Source organism: Bombus vancouverensis, chromosome 2 (assembly GCF_051014615.1).
Source record: "Bombus vancouverensis nearcticus chromosome 2, iyBomVanc1_principal, whole genome shotgun sequence".
NCBI lineage: Eukaryota > Metazoa > Arthropoda > Insecta > Hymenoptera > Apidae > Bombus > Bombus vancouverensis.
The window spans coordinates 9,676,975-9,701,183 of NC_134912.1; the positions used below are offsets into that span (position 1 = coordinate 9,676,975).

The window sequence follows — 24,209 nt, forward strand, 5'->3', positions numbered from 1 at the left end:
GTCCCTGGTGTAATATTTTTCAATGAAAATAAAAATGATTTACGCGGGTAACGAATCTCTTGGCCTAATTGAACAAACAGCGCGTTCATCAAATGAGAGAGAGGAAGCAGCGACAGGGGAAGAGTGAAACGTCGACTTAAAAATTCAACAATTACGTCGACCCAATTTCCTCCTCTTTTAATCGTTGGACGTTGTTACGCGTCACAGGGATGAAATATTAACCGCGTTTTCGCGCCGCTCTTTCAACGGCTAAGAAACGCAATTCACGGAGATCATTAGATCGTCATTACGAACTCTAATTGCGACAAACTAACCGTCCCAATTGCTTCTCGACATCGATCCACGCCTCGTAAGGCAACGGTTTCCATCCAGCTGGTGCACGCGAGCATGCGAGTGGCGAGATAATTGCGCCAGTCTCTTGCTTTTTATTATTCCGACTTATGATTTTTAGCCGAGGAGCACGCTCGATTCGCGTTTATCCTGGAAATAATCAAGACATGATACACTGCACGATACCACACCAAACGTAACTTCCCCTTTTCTTCTGCTATCGTCTACCCTTTTCTTTCTTCCGGCTGATGAAACATCGACGAGGTCTCAACCTACTAAATTATACCCAATATCCACGCAGCGTAACCCTCACTTATCTCCGCGGCGAAACACATGGTACACGACAGCATCGAGATCTCATCATCTCGTTCGCGAAGTCGAAGAACAGAATCCGACCGATTCCTTTCGCCACTGGCTCCAGATAATGTCTTACTTTGCCATACGAGTCTCGCGCCGGTGTTCTTTTATTCGACGAAATCCACTTAACCCCGTGTTTCCTTCCCGCGCCGACGCGGATCAAATTAGAACATCAAAGCGTAGGACGCAATTCCAAAAGGTACAACGAAAGGATGATCTCATTTAATTTCCTCCCTCCGAACTTGAAATACAACGGCTACAAACAGAATGATATTTCACCCTCACGGAGCCGTACTTTTTTCTTGATCCTATCGAACCAAAGATTCACGAGGGATCGAAGGGAGAAAATGGGCGTTGTCTATGAATAACTTTGCGAAGATTCTGGCTATGTAAGTAGTACATAAGTATGTGATATATAACTTTGACTTGATTTTTAATTCTTGGCGTCTTCTTCGATAACATTGAATAATTTTGATACGATCTTATACGACTTATAAAACTTGTAAAAGGTGAATATGATACTTTCTCAATTAAATTCCATTTGCACCATTTTTCACATTTCTTGGAAGGAAATGTTAGTAAAATCGAAGGATTTCCAGAGTAAGTGTTGCTTTATATAAAAAAAAGACATTGTATCGTAAGGTCTTCCAGAATGACTCAGTAAAGACGGAGGCAAGAATTTGAAAAAGTGTTACGAGGCGTTCATTCGATTCACGTCTCTCCGGAGTAAGATCGCGTGGCGCCCCACGGAGCTATTAAATTTAAATAAACGCAGAATTGGCTCCAGGCGGTGTTGCGCGTCACTGGAAGTAAAAAATCCATAACGATTGCCGGTATAATTGACTTCATCCGGGAGAGAAATACATTTCATCGCTGAATAATCGTCCTTTTCACCCCGCAATGAGTCTGCGTATTAAAAAACCTGCGAATAATCAATCCAGACGTCCGATCGATTCGCGCGGAGAAGAAAATTACTTTCCGATACAGAGGAACACGGAGTTCGGGCCCTGCAACTGCTAAACGAATCACGATCAAAGGGAACCAGTCAATAGAGGCGCGCGAAATTGTGCCAAGGTTTCGTCGGCGAAACAACGAGTAGGTCGTCATTCAATAACGACAAAAGGATCCGGTATCCTCCTAGGAGTGCTCTTGCCAGAATCGTATCGTATTGCGGCCTAATCTAGGGAACGACTTTGATAGTTAAGACGTCTTTGCTTCGGTCGGTGCAGCCGGAGATTCGACGCGGAACCTTCGAGTACTAAGGTAGGTACGTGTACTATGAACGGGTCTGGATGGGTTACGAGAATGGCTCTCTGGTAGGTTGGAGTGGCCCGAAGATGGAGTAGGAAGGAGCAGGAAGACCGTCTACGGGGAAAGGGGATGAGAGTGGTCTGTACGGGGTGTAATCATCAAAGTGACCCATACCCCTTTAAACGGCTCACACCTCGATCACAGACAAGCAGGCCCGAGCCGTAGCCGCCGAGTGATACCAAGGCTGCCGGCCTAGGGTGTCACGGTGGATTTAATTAATGCAATTTAGCATCCATCCATCATCTCTCGCGTTTTTGCGTTAACGAGGGCCGCCAGCTTCGCCGTTGTAGCCGTTGTGTTGTCGCTACTGGGCTGCGCTAGGAGAACCACGGGGGCACTTTGATGACGAGCAAGTCTCTCGATTATATCGACACCTGGACCGCCCCAATGCCACCCTCTCTCTTCGTTCTCTGCCTCACCCAACCCTCTATATATCTCTCGACCTTCCTTTTGCCTAGCGAAACCGGGGCTTTACGGTCATCCGTCCGTATTAAACTCTCTCTTCGTCATGGAACGCGTACGTTAACCTAGTCCCTTCTAGCTTCATGCCTGTGTACAAGTGTGCGTATACGCGCACACGGTTAGCGTTTATACGGAGGCGACAGCTGCCGATACATCCTCCATATCGATGCGATAGACGTCCGGGGATAATAACAAAAATATTAGACGTCGGGAAAAAGACGTCTCGACGTGGAACACTTTCCCCGGGCGCATCCCTGCGAAAACTGCAAGGCGCGTCCGCGATCGTGGTCAGGGATAGTTGGCTCACAGGGAACGCAATGTAGAGCGAGTCTAAAAGAGATGGATCACACGCCAACCCTCGATAAAATGAACCTTGTAGAACGACGATGGGGTTTTTTTACGTTGCACCCCGCCCGGACCACGTTGTCGCCTTTCGGATAGCGGTTTCATAAAGCCGAGGGCAAGAGGCTCTCGCGAAAGTTTGCGCGGTGAATTTAACGTCCGGGCCGGTGTCTCGGGCGCGAAATCTGATTTATGAACGACTTTATTGGAAAATGTAATCGATGCTGGCGACGAGCTTACGTTTAGCGCGCGCATGGATTTTTGCAATTTCGTAAGTGTAACGTATCGATTTCTTGAGACATTGATAGGAGTTCCCATGGTGTCTTCTTGAAGAATTGTAAAAGGTGTAAAATACAGCTAGTATATTTTATTTATCAATAAACACTCCTGCATAATATTGAATATAAAATTGAGATTGATCATGAAGGAACTGCTTTATTGATCGTAATAGATCGAGTTATTTTTAGCACATATAATATTTCACATTATCCAACATTAAGTGATTATAGGAATCAACCGTACAATCTTTTACAAACTTTTGAAAGAATTAAAGAATTCTAATCATTCTCCTTAAATAGAAAATATACTCCTTACTCTATAAATCCTCATCGTTCTAACATGACATAAACATTTGTGTGATATTTACACACTTATAAATCCTTTAAAATCCCATGTCTTTACGTTCCTCCTTAAGAGAAAGAAAAGTTATCGCACACCAACTGTATCAATCTCACAAACATCTTGTTCGATCGTACGAAATAAGCGCGTTTACTTTCTCTTTCTCGATCGGAATGCCAGCGGGCAGCACGAAGCATCGCGATCGTTCAGCCGGATCGCGGTCGTTTTGTAACAACGTCAAGGAGGAATCCTGTACGGAGAAAAGATCGATCACGACGAAACTGGGGCGTGTAAAGTGCGGATGGAGTCGCGATTCAGTGGCTGTTTGTTCTTTACAGAATCGAAAGAGTGGAATGGAAGTCGGTATAGCGTAATCGCGAGAGGCGGAGCTCCCTCGTCGTGCAGAATCGTTCTCGATAAGGCGAACGAGAGGGAATCTTCTTCTTCTTCTTCCGACGTGGCCCCGGCAAACCTTCGAAATGACCGCGATCTCGAGTAACCACGCGCAATGAAAGAGGCAAGAAGAGAGGAGAGCTTTCAAGCTCGAGAACAGGATTACCGGACGAGCTGTGGTTACCGTGCTCCAAAATAACGTCGACGAGGGATAGGTATCCGCTAATGTCGTACGTTGCAACCACAGGAACGCGAACCTTTCCGCTGTTCGATTTTTCAGACGATAAAGACCGTGCTATTCCCTTGAAAGAGAGGTTCGATTGCTTCCATTGCGTACTTTTCCGCTCTGTGGCTAAGATCGATCCGCCAGTTAATGAAATTTGGATTTCTTTCGACCCGGTTGTTTCACCACAGAGAACTTTCTTCCTGTAGCTGTAGTTTTGCCATGGTTTTACGCTTCGCGTCCCTGCGAGTGTTTCCACAATTAGGTGTCCCAATGTTCTCGAGTGTTTAATGTAGCGGATCGAGGAAAATAAAATTACTTTAAACATTGGAAATTGTTCAGTTCATGTTTTTGTCAGTGTTTAATTAATACTCGCTCTATAATATTTTGATGCATTATCTCTACCTGTATCCCGAATTTTAGTTTCTACTTTTATTTGTCTCTCTATAGACGAATTAACGCTCTTCTCTTGATTCTTAATATTTAGAAGACACAAACGTGAATGTTGAATTACACCTGTCTGGTCTCGATGTTAGTTTTGATCTTGTCAATGATTTCTATGTCAATTTTAGATACTTTTAGATACTACTGTCTTGAAAATGTTCACAGCTCATGAAAATAACAAATTCATTTTATCACGCAGACGAATGAATAATAGAAACTTGATCATTCATCCGTTCACTGACATTTTTGTTCGCATATGTGTATTATATTCAGAACTAAATTAAAGAGAAAACAAGCTAAAATAAAACCGAACATGGAATTGCAAAAAAATGCTCACTTTGAGATTCACACACGCACGCACACACACAGTCCAAGAATTGGCATAGTCGCTCCACTTTCCTCGTGACTTTACCTCCATTTCACGTTACCACAATTTCCCCAAAAATAACTAACACGGAATAAGTAACAGTATCGCGGAGATCGATAGTACTGCATTGACTGACAGGATAATTGACAGTGCCGAACAAGAACAAGGAATGATCACAAAATTATTCTTTCTTCAACACAATACCACCCGTGCACTATATAAAATCTAAGTATGCTTTTTATTGATATAAAAACGAGAAGACAACTAGACTTGTAGCGGACCATATCGGAGTCATCTCTGATACTGTTTCTTACTCTTTCATTTTTATTCCACGAGATAACGATCAGCATCGATCAGCAAAGCATCGATGTACTCGCGAGGTGAAACGATACCTTGTCATTTTTCATCAGCGGATCGATAATGGCGTCAACGACCGTGTTAAGCAACGTTTAGCGAACAGCGTATACATTTTTCACGGCAATATGCTTACGGCGGGGCTAACGATCGCGTCCAATGAATGCAGCTTAATTGGTGGGCGAGGCCTCGCTAATTATATAGCTGATTGTCGATGCGCCCATCGGCGGACTACCGCCATCTGCATTACCAGTGATTACAGTGATGTCCATTCGAAACGATCGAGCCGTTCCCCGTCGCGTATTTCTCTGCTCCCGATCGCCGAGCAATCCGGCCTGATTATACATTCCGTTTCAGGGGATTCGGCCAGTAGTGCATTTTTCACGAGCAGTTAACCGAAGTAATTAGTCACCAGCCCGGCAAGCAACCGGAATAAACGGCCTATCCTAAAAAGCGTTTTGCGCCGACGGGACGGATCGATGCGTGCCACCGAGATAACCGAGGTTTTCCCGACCCTCGAGACGTCAATTACGCCGGTTAAACGAGAAAACGAAAAATCCCATCCAAGTATAATGAAGATCGAAGAAAGGACTGCTTTTCTCTAACCTCCATTTTTCATTTAAAGCACAAAAAAGACTTGAGTGTTTAAAGATTAACGGAGGAAGGAAAGCGATCGTGGACGAGAACGATGAAAGATAAAAATCGTCTAATCTTTGTGCAACGTTAATGTCTGATGATTAATGGTATTAGAATTTAGGAATTTATTGGAAGGATTGGAAATTGCGAAATGATTAGAGAATTAAATACGATTTTATAACCGAGGTGAGAATAAAATAGGTTACGTTATTTCGATGATGAGACAATCTAAATATTTTTAAAATAGAGAAAAATCGAATAATGTTATAGATAGATATCCAATAGGAAACTTGAAATTTCGTTTAATCTTGTTACGTTTCCGACTGATATTGAATAGAACAAAGCGAAATAGCCGATTATATAATAACTAACTAATTTATTTACGCGTCGATAACCAGCATATGAATAAAAAATAAATTTTCAGTAGAATAAAATTGTTAATGAAATCCTGGGAGTTTGGCGAGCGATCCGTTTGTTCTAATGCAGGAACATTAATTCCCAGTCGCACTGTCGCGGTCGCGCGCGCGCACACACACACACACGCTCGTAACAATTGCTTTTAATTGCATCGACCGTCCGGTTAATTGTCTAGACAACGGAGCTTGATTGAAGGCGCTACGGTAACACGAACAGAGACGGTAATGATTCTCAAACTTTCCTTCGCTCTCCACGTCCACCGTAATATTGTTAAGGACATCGATATTGAATAATTTATAACGAAATATGCATGAAAAAAAAGCTTTTCTTCGTTTCAATTAATGCTTCATCCAGGTGGTTCTTTCTCGTAATTTTATCGAGTATACATTTGTCACAAAAAAAAAGAAGGATAAGAGAAAGAGAGGAAAGAACGGAGAAGTCGTTTCGAACAAATATTCAGAGGGAAAAAATCACACAATTCAAAAATACTCTATAGATATGTTTCACGAAAGTAGTTGTCTTTATTTTTTCAAATAATTCGAAACAGTATTTTCTCGAAAGTTTCGTACGTTTTCACGTTTCACTGAAATCGATTTAGTTGAAGATATTCGATATAAAATGGTTGCTCCCCTCGAATCCGGAACAATAACTCGACATTATACAAATCAAACGGTGATATTCATGAACCGAAAGTCAGAGGGTGGAGATATAATTGCATTAGTCGTACATCCCGAACTACATCAAGCCCGCTTCCCACGAAACCCTTCGTCGTTTCGATTCCTGCCGGATAATCAGTCGCGTTTTACGCGTTTCCACCCTGGTGGCTGACGAAATTGCGTTATCTCGCGCGTCTACGGTGAAAATTCCGCGTAAGATGCGAAGCGCTCCGATGTAAAACAAAAATACTGGCAGAAAGTGCTGTAAACTTCAATTTAAGTAAGCTGCCTGCCCGCGTGACAAATTGAATTTCGACGGTAAAAGAGAGCCTGAGTGACAGCAAAATCGATAAGTGGAAATGGAACGTGTTCCTGAAAAGCGTATGGCAGGAAATATATATATATATATACAAAGAAATATCATAGGCGTTCTTTCTTCTTTTTTTACCTTCTCGATTTCTATAAACGGTCACAAATCGAGCGATACGTCTACTCGGTCGAAGTTTGCCAACGAAACTTTATATCATCGCCATCGGCGAACCTGTAAAAAGTAACTTAAACGGAGCCTAACGCGAGAGGCTTCTAACAGAGTCGAAGCAATCCATAGCTAGTTCCATCGAATCAACTGGCCATTACTCCCCCCCAGACGATCGTTTCGCAGGCTTCTATAACCCGAATTGCCTCTAAGCACGAACCGATAAACAGGACAGAAAGTTGAAAGTCGCTGGAAATTCCTGGAAAACCGTCGACACCGGGCAAACAATCGTACTGCGCAACGATCAAATTCCATCGACCTGTCCAAACGTGCGTCAACAACGTAGACTACTATTATAAACTGTAAACGATATATCCATGACAGACGGAGACAGACGTCGCGTGGACTATCTGGAACGGTTGAAAACGAGCGATGATCGCGCGAACAGAAGATAGAAAGGCGTGTACGAAGGACGAAAAATAGAATCGTAGCGAGAGGACACGGCGGATGATGGGCACGCCTTTCAGTTTTGTGAGGCGAGGGGAAATTGAAACAGCTAACCGCGTTGGTGTCGACGAGGGTGGTAACAAGAGAAAAGGCAAGAGAGATGAGAGATAGGTAGAGTCGAAATGAGAGAAGAACTTGGGGAAGGGATCAAAGGACAGAGAACGAAGAGAACGAAGGGAGAAAGAAATACAGAGACAGGGACAGGGTGGAAATCTGCGTGGTGGAAGCGAGATGAAAGGGAGGAACGAGAAGGAGGAAAGAAACGATGCGGAGAGGGAGTCAGGGCTACGCGGGAGAGATTCAATCAAACGAACGCATATAAATGAGTCGTTTCAGGGTAAAACTGAATTATACGTTGGCGCTGGTATGTCCGTGCACACAGTTTGCGAACATGTACGTATACAAACGAACATAGTGGAAGGATCGCAGTTGCAAGCACAGCTCCATCGAGGCGGTTGTATATACAACGAATATCCGGACCGAACGTTCTCCCTGGTGGACCCTTGCGTCGAAAGATTCGTTTGGATAGCGTGTGACTATTGAATGGCGCGACGAAAAAGCCCTGAGACGACCAGACGCGATTCTATAAAGTGGCCAAAGAGATTCTTATCCGTGCAGTCGCGAAGAAGCTGTTCCGTATTGAAGTCGATACGCGTTCCTTCGAAACTCCCCCTCGACCGGATACGTTTTTTCGCAGTATCGCAGTTTGCATGATAACGAGCATTCAAAAGAACCGTCGGGGAAAGGGACAGTTCCGAGAAATCGTTGCCGGGGACTTCGTCGCGTGCGAGACCGCGTAATCGTGAGAAGCTGTGCGTGACGACGCGTTATTTTTCCGTCGGGTATCCGTCTCTGCGATGTTGCTGTCTCTTCGATATCGACGCGTGCTTTATCAAACGCTATCTCGCGTCCCGTTCTCGGTGAAATATTTCTGAACCGGCGAAATTTCGCTTGTGGCATTACTTTCGTTCGAAGATCATGACAGTTTCGTTAAAAATTCCAAAGTTACGAAACTTAAGATAGATAACTTGTAAATTTGTTTTGTAATCGTTGCTAGTCCTATTATAATTTTACTAACTTCTACTTAGTAAAATAATAATAATTCTATGAAATGTAAAAGTTTTAATGCGAGGTCACGTTTCCCTTAAACTGATCAATCTAAACGTAATTTGTTCCCAGGGAGTTCACGAAGCTCGACAATCATTTGCAGCACGCGATAAGAGGGTTGACAAGGAAAAAATGTTCATCTGGGGGCACACGAGATGGACGTTCTCTTAACGCGGATAGGGAAAAGGAGCAGACGCGGCGCTCCTCTTGCAGACCGCGGCTAGGAAATTAAATAACCAAACTTTTCGAGAAAGATTGCCGGGGTTACTCTGGAAGGTAACGGCGGAGAGTAGGTGGACGACGGTGGCGGTGAAGTGACTGGAAAGAATCAAAAGAACAAACGGTAGCAATGGGGGTGAGCGACGCTAAGCCCCGCAAGAACTCCAAGACAAACGTGACTCTGTCCGCCATTTTCTGCCCTCTGTATACGACGTCGGACTTGGCCTCGCTTCAACGAATTTTCGAACTTTCCACCGCCGTCTTTCTATTCAACGCTCGCTATTCTTCTCCATCCTGGCCGTCTCCGTCGTGAGTAGTTCGCAAGAATTTTTTTCCCCTCTGCCACCCCATTCCACTTACGGCTCGATTCTCTGTCGGCCAAGTTTCCTTCTCGTTATGCCAATGGCCGGGTATCGCCGTGCATGGGAAATTTAAAAGTTGCTTGGCTGACCTGCTAACGCGGTCAGTCGGTACATGGAGGAGCAACGATAAGACGATGCGAAAATTCGATCAAACTACTTGATAGTCAGATGAAATATGAATCTGATAAAAGCGAGGGAGTTTCGAGCCTTTCTGATTGCATTGCATAGTTAAATATTCTACGATCATCGAAAATTCTGTGAAAAATCGAATATATTTTTACGGAACATATGAGGTCAGATTTTTCAAAGTTTGAAATTGACGATTTATACTACTCATTCTTTATACTATCGACAATTTGCTTTGAATCGCGTATGTTCGATGTGAAGAAGATTTATAACAAAAATACCTAAACTTTGTTAAATATTATCTACCATGAACAATGAGAATATTCGATCAGAGTATTTTCTCGCATGAGATTAATACAATATATTATATTGATAATAAATACAATAAACACCACAGGGAAAGAACATAATATGCAACGTTAAAATTTACTAATCAATTCCACGTAACCAGAACTGTACTTTTATTTCATCGCGAGATTCCAAAACTGTCAATTCTAGCAACATTAAATATATCGTAATATTAATCGTTTCACTTTTGAAACTACCAAATGACATAAAAGTAAAAAAGTAAGCAAGTAAAATCTTTTAAATGAATTATCATGGTTTTCCCATGTGTTCTTTATGAGTTAAAAATGACATTTTGTACTCGTATACCAACCAAGTAAATGGGATAAAAGGACTAACAAATTGGAATTCATCGAAGATTTGCCTATTTCCTCTATCTGGTTATAACAGAGGATTACGTAGTGCTCGGGAGCAAGTGCATCAATTTTGCTAAAACTGATATGCCACCAAGTTAAACGGAATCCCAGTTTGGTATTGATGCAAGCGGAGAACGACGTTTCTCAATAGAGGGTCGACTGAAAATTCGGGTGTTTGGATATTGAGTGCTTCCGCATAAGCGAAGCTACCTTCGGGAGCGTCGTCAGCAATCAGTAAACACAATAAAGGAGCGACTGCTTTGAGCCCTGTAGACGCTGATAATTGGACGAGGCTTTCGCAATACAGGCTTTAACCGATCCCTTCTCGTTCGTTCTCGTGTTGGCGTTGTCCGAGGTGTCCAGAATAGCTCGAGGTAACGAGGCAATCTAGAAATGCGATTTGGCTTAACGACAAAAGCGATTTCCAATCACCAGGAACAACAGGAACCGGCAACTTGCATAAACTCGCACCTGGCAACGATTTCCACGAATTCAGGGGGAAAAAAATACCCGAGAACTTCTAATCCGTCGATTGAAACGCGAGAACAAATTGATTTCCTTTTTCCCACTTTGGTGCAACGCCGTTAGGTTTAGGATCGTTTGATCTCGGCTGACGACGAACGAACACGAACATTTCCATATTAATCGTGATAGAATTTGTGCAATAGTTTTATAGAAATTTAAAAAGATTATCCTTCTATCTGTTCACAGCATCATTCTTCGTTTATCGTTTAGAAGCTGATGTCTTCTATTTTTGGAAATATAAATACGAGATTATTCTTGCTTAAGTATTCCTGCTTCAGAGATGAATAGGAAAGCTAGCAATATTCGTGAATAAATTTTGCAAGTATTTAACGTAAAACTTTCGTCGATAGGAAATACAGATAGAAACATTTTATTAAATCTGTTGATAATATATCTCAGTGTATATGAAAGATATATATTGAAATTTTCGAATATGATCATTTCCTTTCCGATCTGATAAAAATATTGCGAAAAATAGTACGCAATTTGCTAATATCACCACTGCAGTCGTACTGAAAGATATTAAATTTCTTAATGGACCCATTTACTTGCAGGAATATAGTAGGGGAATTCCTTTGGCGCGGAATGTTTCCCGGCGATGTATCGCAAAGTGCGTTATTGCGATAATTCGAGAGTCGCCTTTCGTTACGTACTATTATCAAGAGCGAATGCACTTTACGACTGTGAGATAAGAAGCGAAAGACAGTGTTGGCAAGAGGATGCCTAGCTTGTTGGCTCGGTTCGCGGACGCTGGCAAAAACGACTACGAGAACATGCACCTTGCATTTGCGCATACAATCTGCAGTTGGTTTTATGGCGTGCTGTGTTCCGTCAAATTTATGCGAACCTCCATGTCTTCTTCTCGAAATTGCCTTTCCTCTATCCGCTAACGATAACTGCATTCTCCTGATTTCGCTCCAAATATTTACTTCTCGGTCAACGATATCTTTTTCTACCTATACATATTACCAGAAAATTAATAACATTTTTCACGCGAGAAGCAAAGATTTATTCGCTCCATAATTCAGAATGAGGATGAAAGATAACATTGAAACCTAGTTTCAACGGTACTTTTCTTTTCGTAGTTCCGCTTAAAGCTTGTCATTAAAATTATCTCCCATCTGGTAGATCGTTCACCACTGTCTCACAACCATTGCCAACACAGTCGCCAGGATCGTTCAGAACGGTGGCAGAGGAGAGGATAGCAAGTGCTGAGATTCGGTTTCCTCGGATGATGGATGTCGACATTTCCGCGCAGAGTGGGGACACACCATCTTCTGATACAACGCCGAGGACGAATTCAAAAAAGTCGGATGCAAAGACTAAGAGGAGAACGTGGCCCGTCGAGGATACCGGAAACCGGGATCATGTGTTCATCGGATACGAAAACAAAAGGACGAAAGGTTGCTCCTGAGCAAGAGGGGAAATGGAACCATGAGCCGGTAAGAGAAGAGATTTCATCGTGGCTTGCGTCATCAGTCGGCGTAACGCTTCACCGGTCAGGCAATAGCGGACGAAACGCAATTTTTCACGGATGCCGTCGAGCCGGAAGTCTAGCGGAAACCGGAAGCGGGATCGGCGAACGCGTGGAACACGTTCCGAGAAGAAATAAAGCTGCGACCAGATGCGTGTCTAGCTTCGATAAAAAAATGAGCAACGTTATCAGAATCGCGATAGAAAGAGATTAAGCTCATTTGATGCATCGCTGTTATCTTGTTAGTCCACATAATTGTTATCATTTCTCATTTATAATGCAGCTAATATCTATGTATATCTCCTCTGTATGTTTCTGACATTACACGATAGAGGGACGTTCGTAGAATCTTTGACACGAACGTTGCGGATTTACCAATGATTGGCGTTAAACTTGACAATGACGCCATGTGGTCCACCGATAACCAATTATGTCAGAATTAATTGAAATGTTTCGATCTTCGTAAACTTTATAATGCTGTTAATACTATAATAATAATTTGAAATCTGAAATGCACTATGGGACATTTATCTATAAAATCTATTTCTAGGAGATCTATAAAATTCTAGGAATTTTTATTTTGTATTGTTAATCAATATATAATACAACCAACATATAATTTCATGATTACCAGAGTATGTATAACATATAGTATAACCTTCTGAAAATTACTAAACATTTCTGTCTGATAAGATGTTATATCGGAGTATAACAATTTATTGTACTGAAAGAAACGACAATACATCAACGCTATGTGCAATACACAGATATGAAATTCATCCAGCAACCAATCTGTTAACAGGACCACCGTGACCGCATATCAACGTTGTTAACCGTGAAATCAAGAGTGTTTAATCTTAATCTTTTAAACAGCAATTCAAGCGATCATTAGCTTCGTTTGATGTCGCGTTGTCTAAGTTCTAGCAAACGGAATAATCCATTTTAGGTTTTATATCACGAAAAACTGTGCATGAGTTCGCGACGGATATCGAAAACAAAAGGTGGATTCAATTTTTAGTCGTGGAAAGATTTAATAACGCGACGACACAGGACTTCCGTCGGATAGTTTGTCTTTGATGGAGTAGAAAATAAGAACGTCGCATTTGTATTCTACGAGAAACGTAACCGAGGTTTCTTTCTGACACGTGGAACTCTAGTTTTCGAACCACGGATTGAAAACGCGTTGGTATTTTGTGTGGAATTGAATTAACCTTCCGGCGGTAGAAAATTAACGTTCAGCGATGTACAAATTTTGATGGTTCTAATGTGCCTCTTCTGACGGTAAATAGACGGAACGAGATTTTAACAGGTACTCTGTCTTTATTTGCCGTTTATAATTCAATTCAGGGAACCATTAGCATCTCATCTCGTACAAACTTATCTCACTATATAGCAATACAAAAAAGGTATTCGAGTAGATGGAAATATTGCTGGAAGCAACGCATGTTAACGTTCAATAGTTTTTGTTACGTTAAAACGAAGCATATCATCCGTAATGTATTCTACGTTAATGACAAAATTACATCAAAGGATTCAATTACATCTAAACGTTCGTTTGATTCTCTTTTTTTTGTATTGTAAAAAATTTCGAAACCAATATATTTCCATTAACAAAGAAAAAGTAGATTTCTCTTTGAACATCTCAAACAAATTGACTCTGTTACGTGCTTCAAGAGTAAATGCAATAACACAAGCTCGGCAACAGTCAGTCGTTAATTTCGCAGTTAAGATTCCGCGTAAAGAAACTGGAGTACCGAAACGCAAAAGATAGATCGCTGAAAACGATAAATATTAAAAAACTCGAGAAACTTTCATATCAAAACGACCAGCAAAGTACTTCTAACAATCGACAAAGCGTTAAGTGACCCGTTTTGCGTGATCGCGTAAAAAGCAATGTCAAAGGGAGATCGCTTAAAAGAAACAACGTGGCTGAAAAGTTCGATGAGTGGTATTAAAACAAGAAGCCGAAGACACGGACGAAGATGCAGCAATAATGGTAACACCGCAAAGAATAGTTCGTGGATCCATAAAGAAATATAGAAAGGGGAGAGGGAAGGCCGGAAGAGAAAGGGAAGTATCAAAGAGGAAGTAGATACGCAGACTGGTAACTGAGAAAGAGAACGAGAGGTCGACGAAATGGGATAGGCAATGGGACACAGAAAACGGCGCACGTATTACGTCAAAGGCTACATCGTCGGAAACGGAAGTGAGGTGATGCTTATTCAGTCGGAAGTTGCAACGGAGCTTGCTGGCTTTCACAGAAAGGAGGGAGAAGGGGAAGGCGTACTCAGGCAGAGAAGAGGAGCAAAGAGACAGGAAGGAAAAGAGAGATGGGAATAGTGGAGGACCTATCGGCCGGAAGACGTAGATACTTTATCTACCGTGGTCGCGATAGATAATTCTCTGGAAAACTCGATAAAACCGTTTCGCTTGTCGCGTCCATTGGTCGAGCAACGAAAACCCGCATTCCTATCCCACAATCCATTTCCTCGAATGTTTCTAATTACGTTCGGTACACCCGATACATTTATCCTTTCCGCTTCTAACCGCTATCAGAAATTACTTTGCTCTGGTTTCCTTGGATCCTAGTTGTGGAAATATGTATCTTCAGCTATAGGTACGTTCGTGTAATCAGGTGAACGTATGTACGTGGGCGGTTCTTGGTTTGTGAGTTTAGTACGGGTTAAGTTGAGAATCGGAGATAGTTGGGAGGGATTTTTCGATTCGGTTGGGTAAGGTTAGTTAGAATGAAATTATCGGTGTCGGAGGGAGATAAGATAATTAGAGAAGCAGAATGTTCCTAGTAATGCTCTAACGTTTTAATAGGTTACAGCCTAATCTTACATGAGTCTTCGTCATAAATGTACAGTTTCAATTAAGATTAGACAATATAGTAAATTAGCTTCGATCTTTTTTACCGTTATTAGTGAAAATATCTAAATGATCGTAACACATCTTATTAATTCTAACATCAGGAACCTCGCATCTTCCTCAAATATACCTTTTGTTCATATCAGCCAAATCTTTTACTTACAGTTAATATCCCAATATATTTTACTTAACAGTGACCCATTCTAACCTAATTTCTACGATATACATATGTATCTATGTACGTATATGGTTCAAAGAGGGAAACGTATAATATTGCATCCTGAGAGTTCTTCTGACTATTTAACGAAACGTTACAACGCAAATCCACTTCACTACGCTTCCACTATAAATACCATTAACAAAATTCTCAGCTTCCGTGAAAATGAATAGCATGTAGCGTCATTAATGATAAACGAACGATCGGTTCAATCGGCGAATAACACTTACGCATTTGAACGTGACGAACAGGCGAGCAGAGACTGAAATTTTCGATAGCGATGGTACGAGGCGCGCAGACGGCGCGAAAGAGACGCGTCGGCCTCTGACAGAGGCGCGTTTCACGTGAAACGCGAGAGCGGAGAAGGAAAACAGAGGCGGGTGATGAAAGGGAGGGCAGACCTCTAAACTCGTTGTTCCGGATGGCGTGGCGAGGCATGATTAATATCGAAATACGAATGACTTTATTCATGAGGGGTCGCCTTGTTATGCAGATCGAATTTATGGTTAAATCATATGGTGCTCTCCGCACGCGCTGCCCCGCGATCGTTAACGCTTTCCCGTGTCTCGTTGACGGCGCGGTACGAAATCAGGATAACCAGATCGTAGCCTAAAGGAACGAAAGCGGTCGAAAGATATCAGTGGTCATACCGCGTTTTAAAGTAGCCACAGCGTCGTTTCTTTTACGATTATCTCTGCTCGTTTGGTGAGCTGTAAATACATTTTCGACGTTTTTTCTTATCCTTTGAAGACCGTTTAAACGTTTCTGTGCATAGTGTGCGTATTCACGTTTTGAATATAGCGCAGCGAAGATGTTTAAGAATCTTCGTGAGTGCGTTTGGGAGGAATTTCAGGAATGTTGGCAACGTTGTTGGGTCGTGAAGCGATGCTATCGATAAAGACCGATTTCCTGCTATTGTAGACGTAATAAATCTCACGGGGTGTTCAATACATTAAACAGAAATTTATCATCGTCACTCGAACGCTGTCGGTGACGCCGTGCAAAGGTACGCGTCAGGGACAGGAATGATAATGACTTTTCGGTCTATATTTTTCACTTTCACAGACAAGGCTGGGATAATGGCTTTGCGCCTATTGTGCGACACGATCCCGTATAATTATTAACTTCGATAATATCAGCTATTTTGAAAAAATCGATCAGTTACGTGGAACAGATTGAAAATATTTATTCAATACGCGTCTGTTTATATAGTAAGAAGAATTTGGCTGACATAATGCTACCAACTCACCTTCGTGCAGTTTCTCTAGAGTTCCAGCCGAAACTCCGACAAATAGGAAGACAAGCCAGAGCAGACTAGCCATTCTTCTCAGCCACGTTCGATTCCTTGACGTATCCATCGCGCTAACACTCAAACACTGCAACAGAATTGGATTTTTCTATATACTAGATGAAGTCTGATCCTCGAAACACATTTGTAAACAGTACATAGACATATCTATGTAAAAAAGTCTCATAATATTTGTAAATTTTAGTTGAATCTAAAATTTGAGTAATAGTTTCGATCACTATTTGTATAAAATTATTCAGAGATTTTCGACTATGTGTGTGATGACGGAAGCGATCAAGTTCAATAATCAACAATATTCAAACATCGGTCTTAGCATCGGACGATTGATGTTATGGCAACACCCATAATATTTGCTACAAACAAAAGCTTCCCGTTAATCTCTATTTACACAAGTTCCCGTACAACTATCGATTTCTACATCCAAACCCGTCGTGCTCTACTACTAAACGTTACCATCTGTCAAAGGTAAAGCTTTGTTACGTAATCTCACTAATCGGTTCGCCGTATTATTTTCTCATTTCTGTCTAAACCTAATTTCCTATTGCTTCGTAAGGAATGAAAACATCGTTGTCGTTAAGCGAAATTGCACGATGTTTCTCTGTTTTTTAACTCTGTGTAATTACTTATCGGTAATAATTAACAGCAAACATTCAAGGCATTCGTTCGATGAGCATACTACAAGTACAATATCAATTCATTCTCCTTAATGAAATCTTATCTCTTATATATTATAATTTTTTAATAAATCATCGACGAAAATAAATTCATACAGACTTTGTATAGAAACTTAAAACAATCATCTTAAGTGAAGCACAATTTACGAAAGAATAAAATAAATGAAAAATTAAGAAAACACTGTAGCTGATTGTCTCGGTCCCCCGCATTTTTCCCTAATAAAATTCTGACTACGTAGTCAGTAGGAAGGAGAGATCAAAGGTCGGCAATCGGCCAAGATTTTCCTCGACACTCGGACTCGAGCCAGTTAAGACACTATCGAGAAAATCACGATTCATCGGTTCCACGGTCCGTGACAGCGTTGAACTTTCCTTAGACGCGAAACTTTTCGTACTCGTTCGCCAGTTGATCGAGTCCCCCGCCACGTAACGGCAATAATGACAAACGATACGAGCGCGAGGTTGTTAACATCGCTTGGTCCCGGGCAAATATGTTTTTATCAATGGCTAGCACCCAGCACCGGAAGGGATGCTCCGACACCGGCGCGCAAACTTTTCCTCCTCTCCCTTCTCCAAACAAGTTCCTAGTGCAGTATCAATAACCAGTTTTCCATGACGAGAAAGCAAGCCGAGTGTCTTGAACCACGAACGGATATCCTTTGGGGATCCGGCTATTTCTTACTAACCAACTCGCGGATGTTTCTTCGTCGTTCTTGCATAGTTGCGCGAACTAGGAAAGAAAATAACGAATGGTTGATACTAATAGAGCGTTCTCGGTCGCCGGTAAACTTCTCCCGTTGCACCGTTTCTGGTCCTGACCTTTGGTATCGGACGAACCTGCTATCGTAAATCAAAACTTTCTCACCTAAAGGCTGCCTTCTGCCAACGGGGATTATTCGTACTCGTCGAACGCAGCGAAGGATATTTATATGTTACCAGTGGTTTTCTCTTTTCTCGTTTTCGATAGAGGGCTTTTGGTGAAGCTTTTCAAATCGGAAGGATATTAATTTAATGAAATATAGAGTAGCTCGTGGAAGTATGTGAGGTGTAAAAAAGTATTGTCCGTGATAATTCTGGTTGCTGACTGTAAGATGTCACTGATTGTTGATTTTCTTCCATTTTTGATGCGTAGAACAAAAGTCGAACTGCAGTCGCCGCAATTTGAACTCGGGTTTCGAACGTTCGTAACCAAGGCGTTAACCACTGTGCTGCCCGTCCATCCGACACTAGTTAGTGTCGAGTGGTGTGATGTATTTGCTATTATTGAGTGCCACTACAGTACCTCGCCCCTACCAGTGATAAACGTTTCTTTTTTGTGTTGTATGATTTCGTTCGTTGTTTCCGTGTGCATTTGTGAGAGAGTTAGGTATCTGCGGATTTGTCTTTCGATGCGGGATAAAGCGTCAACCGCCTGTTGTCAAACAGATGTTTACAGATGTTGCGCGAAGTCTTCCGATGTGCGCGATGGAACCTGTCAGTACAGTGCGGGGGGCGTCCGCATACGGTCGTAGGCCTCTGTACCATTTTTTTTTAGTATGATGTGCTGGTGGTGATGCCCATGAAAAAACTTGGTCACATGGCAATGGCCACATATCTCACTCCTGGGGCTTGATCATCGTCTCGTATCCCGTCACCGTTCGTTCCGTGTTTGTCGTAGCGGTAGTAAGTAGTACGGTCCAGATTGGCCACAAGCTTAGATTCGCGGTGATGGAACTCTCGGGTAGCGCTATTACCTGTCACGTCTCTTCTTTTCGCTGTCGATCACGTCGGGGTCACCAATTTGAGGTGCAGGCTGTAAGATGTCACTCTGCTGGGGTACTGCTGATTTTTTTCTGTTTCTGTACGTAGAAGAAAAATCGAACTTCGATCGCGCCGGGATTCGAACCCGGGTCCCGAACGTTCGTGATCTAAGGCGCTAACCACTGCGCTACCGTCGTCCGACACTACTTAGTGTCGAGTGGTGGTATTTGCTTGTCGAGTGCCGCTGGAAGTATTTTGAAATTTTACTGGAATTGTAACGACACACGACTTTCATAATTATATCGGTAAAGTTTGAAAGGAAAATGTACACCGAATGTACAAAATAGTTAGTACAAGTAAAGTATTTGTAGAGATTATGAAAGTATTTAAATAGTCAATGAGCCTCGATATACGGTTGGACTATTCTTACTACTTATATGTTTATGATGTCTATTCATCCTCTGTATTAATTCTTTGGTAAATATATGTTTGCAGTAAATGTCTTATGACTTTCATATATGTACATTTTCATATTGGTTTTAAATTTTATTAATACAAATGCCTAACTGTATCACGTTACAGTATTAATAAAATGTGATAGTTCGATGAATGTTCGAACACTTTGAACCTGTACCTACACATTTTCGGCAGAGTGCAATGTAGCGTTGAAAACGCTGTAACAATTTGACGAACGCTACAATGCTTTAGTTTTCTGTATTTTAGTTTATTTTACCAGCTCTATTTTAACTGCTACAGCAGCCGCTTCTATTTTTAAGCAGAAAAATTGTTGGAAATATTTGAATTTATGGAGTTTGTCGTTCGTTCAAAATTTCTCGACAATACGTTGTTTTATCAGTACCTGCCTGTTCGAAGCTACAAGTATGACAAAATTACGAGCACAAACTTCGCGCAACAATATAGCTCATTTCTAGTAGCTCATCAGGTTTGATTCACGGGAATCAGAAATGTACTTTTCTGGCAGTGGCGTTTACCTCAACTTGAAAATACACCTCTAGTCGACGCATGGCCTAAGAAGCGTCTGGCAACAAAATTCGCGCTCGGAATGAGACTGAAAGTGAACTCAATGCGTCACTTAACGACGCGTCGCTGCGTTCTAACACGTCTCGCGAATTTTTCATCTTTTCTTTGGATAAATATAGTTCCGTATTATGCAAATAATATTATCTATTAGACTTAAATTATAATTTATGAATTATAATTATATGTAAAGTATGATTTATGAATTATGAAGACCGCACAGAAAAAATATCGTAATTCCATTTTTGTTAATTTTCGGTTATTTTTGTTACTTTCATGTCATTTTGCTAACTAAGAAGAAATGTCTCGATATGAAGTAATTGAAAAAAGCAAGAACTTGATAGATTTCGAATTTTGAAATTGCTTTTCTATCAAACACAAAAAATGTGATTTTATCTGTAATATAAGATTTTTTATTAAATTTGAAAGCATCTCTCTTGCTACTTTCTACGTTCTGTACGTAGTTATTAAAAGTGCCTTTCACCCAAATCTTTTACGACTTTAAGATGAAGTGGACAAAGACAACGACTAACGAACGCAGAAATTAGGAAAAGGACAGAAAGTGAGGAATATATGTCGAATTCATTATTATTAATTATAACTAGCCCGGAGATGGTAATTACTCGTTTCTGAAGGTGAAATCAGAGTAATTGCATGCGGCAAGAGAAGAGGATGAGTGGTGAACAGACGAACGATAGGGACAGAGTGATGAAAATGAAGAGAACACCTATAGCATCTCTGAATAGTAGAGTAACGTTTCACGCTCTCTCGAAATCGGCGAACTCGATTGCACTTTGAAGGCCTGATGCAGACTCAGCGTACTAAAACGATTCATACGATCGATTCAACTTAGCATCGTTTCGGAATTTCTAGGACGGTCATCCTTAGAATTCTGACTTTCGCAGGGTTCTCATAGCTACGAAATACAAATAAGGTGATTTTCCATGGTATTATACGTTATTTACGATTAAGCTCTAGTTAAATGAGAATTAACAGTATTTACGTAATCCAGCAAGCAAATTGGAGAACTTGTAGTATTCCCTTTAGAATACACACACATTCATATATGTTATTATATTCTTTGCTTAATTATTTTTATAGTAATGGCTTTTTATTATGTGTCATACCAAATATACTATTTTTATATATCACTCATGGTCTTATAATTACAATATTATAATGTAATATCGCTATGTAATTTTATACAGTGTCGAATATTTTCCACTCCGACTGTTCTGACTGATTCCTCTTCATTTAATCAGTATCTCAGATGTTGATGGAGACTTGTTGAGTTTCACACTATAAATATTTACATACTCACAACACTGTATTCATTAATGTTATACGTATTATATTTTCTCAAATGAATTATACAAAAATAAACTACAATTATAATTTTTATTCGATTTCATCAAATTCCAACTCTCGTGAACAGTGATAAGATCTTTAAAATTTTGTTCCCATAAATCTTCGTAGTTCTTGTCTTACCAAAATGTAAAACTACGATATTTTCGAAACGATATATCGGCCAGACTGTTTAAACCGAAAGCGTATCACTCTCGGAATGAACTTACGTTAATTGATTAATCGAATCAGGACTTTGGCGGTAGTAAAGTAATTGCCAAAGGATATGAGCCTGGAGGGCAGTGCAGCTCGAGGCAGCAACAGCCACTTAGCTACATTGCAACGGGCATTAGCGATAACGAAGTTAACGAGAGCTCGATTAAACCGATTTAGAGGGCAAAACGAGACGAAGGGACGAATAGCCTAACGCCAGTCACTGATCTTCTGAAGTCTGCGTCCTTCAACCCAGCTTAGGCTACTGACCCTCTATTCTCTCCATTCTCTTGTCCCTTATCAAGAATTTCCTTTATTTTTTAAGTCTGAGTAAAGTTTGTCCTTTCTTCTCAAGGATATGAACTTTATTAAAGGATAATGGTGGATAAAAGATAACTTTAAATTAACGTTGCTGCTAGTATAAAATATTTGCTGGTTATAAAATCAAAGAGAAAAAATTCAGACACTTATTGTTCAATCATAGTTATTATTAATAAACAAAATCAGATTTCTACCCTTTTATTGCGTAGAGTTCTATGTTTTTATGATACTTATAATCGTAAGATGCGCTGAGATTCGTTCCACAAGCGATGTAGGAATCAAAGTGTTTCATGAGATCAGTTATTCTCTGCGCACATCGTAAGACTAACAATGCTATTATTTCTTAAATCGTTAAATAATTAACGAAGTTCTTGAACTATTAAATAATTTCTCCCTACGTTTAAAATTACCAAGACAACTTTTTACGTTGATAATTATAGGTTCCCTGGCCTTATCTTAGTTTATTTTCAAATCTAAAATACATAGATATACTTTATCTTACCCAAGCAAATATAGTGTTATAACGACAAACTGTGATTTTATTTAATCCCCACCCCCGATCCATTTATAAAGCGTCCAATTTCCGCGGATTTGAAGGTCCACAGCTCGAAGGAGGCTGGACGTCCCTTTTCCAGGCTTCAACGCATCCCGACGCAACCCCCATAAAGAAATGCCTTGCCTGGCAACGGCGATTCTTCCTTATTCCGCAGACTAGATGATCCGTGACCGTTGGCGCGGCCATCAAAGGCCAGTTGTCCACGGCCGTGCCCTACAATTTTAATTTGCCCGAGCGACTTTGACTCTCTTTCTGGCGGAACGAGCAGGAGGAACCTCTCGGATTTCAATTTCGCCACGAAGAATCCCCCTCGACTGTACGGCCGGGTATAGAAATGCGGGACAAGAGGGACTCCTCGAGTGCACTCAAAGTTGAAGGACGCTCAGGATCAATATTTATAATCTCGATTCTAGACGACCAAGGGTCCTGCAGGATTCGTGTCTGAGACTACCAAACGAGATTCATCGTCGTCGTTTTCTCGGCCACGTTTAATGCTCTGCATCTTCGCCAGCCGATTAAATATTACTTGCAAAAACTATTTATTCCAAGACTATCCTTTTAGCGGCTAATGAAGATCCGTACGACTCCAAGGAAGGAGTTAATTACTGTTTTATCAAAGAAACTGTTTTAAAAGTGGTGTTTCAGTCACGTTGAAGTTTTGCTAGGGATACTCGAAGAATTAATCAGAGCAAAAAATATGTTTCAATGAGATTTTGCAAGCAGAATTAGCATTAATTATATTCCGACAAATGAACCTTCATAATACGTAACAATATTCTCCTAGTAATCTGTTTTACTGAGAAAATTTCTGCTAAAACAATTGACATAAATTTCACTTTAAATCAGCTGTAACTTAAAATTAAGAGCTGATACTCAAAATGATAAAGAATAAAAGAACGTTGTATGAAGGCATTTCATTATTACAAAAATTAGAAGAATTATTTATTTGCTTATGAATCGTTTAAAAAAAGTCTCAAAATTCGCCTCCCATATGTTTCCCAATTATACGCTATTCCATGAAGAAGGCGTCACGATTTATTAACCTCGATCCAAATTGTTTCGCAACTCTGTTTTTCACGAGGCGGTGCCGTCTCGTTAGCGCAATTGCATCAAGTGACGGGTCGAGAGAGCGTCAGAAATCAACGTCTCTACAAGCGATTTCGTCCTTTGTGCAATTCTCCGGTAGCCGATTGTCGAGTAAGACGTTCCTTCCAGCTACCGGTGGATTGTAATCAGTATGTTGGACGGCTTGCGGTTACAGCGGCTACGTTGATGCATATATGTACAGGTAAAATGTAGTACGCGCGCATGTTGAAAAGAACGTAAAAGGATAAGACTGACGGTTGAGTGAGTCTTTGAAGTTTCTGAAAGCTGTGCGGTTACGCTCGATGTACAGGGACTTTCATGGGGTGTGAGGTGACAGGTGCATAAAAAGCAAAGTGGAAAAGCATCTCCGTGGGGACAGAGAATTTGCTGTCCTGCTACAATTTTCCTGTGTATCGAAGGAAAAGAGCATTTCG

The 24,209-nt window shown here is 41.0% G+C and overlaps 1 protein-coding gene across 1 annotated transcript in view; it reads right to left on the reverse strand.

Annotated features, from left to right (window-relative positions):
* The window catches only part of Sema2a (Semaphorin 2a), a 279,663-nt gene extending 262,810 nt beyond the window's left edge, over positions 1–16,853 (reverse strand). The window contains exon 1 of the mRNA XM_076624824.1: positions 16,744–16,853. Coding sequence (XP_076480939.1) covers positions 16,744–16,852 — 109 coding nt within the window. The 5' untranslated portion in view covers position 16,853. The remainder of the gene's footprint in view (positions 1–16,743) is intronic.
* Between the last annotated feature and the right edge of the window lie 7,356 nt (positions 16,854–24,209).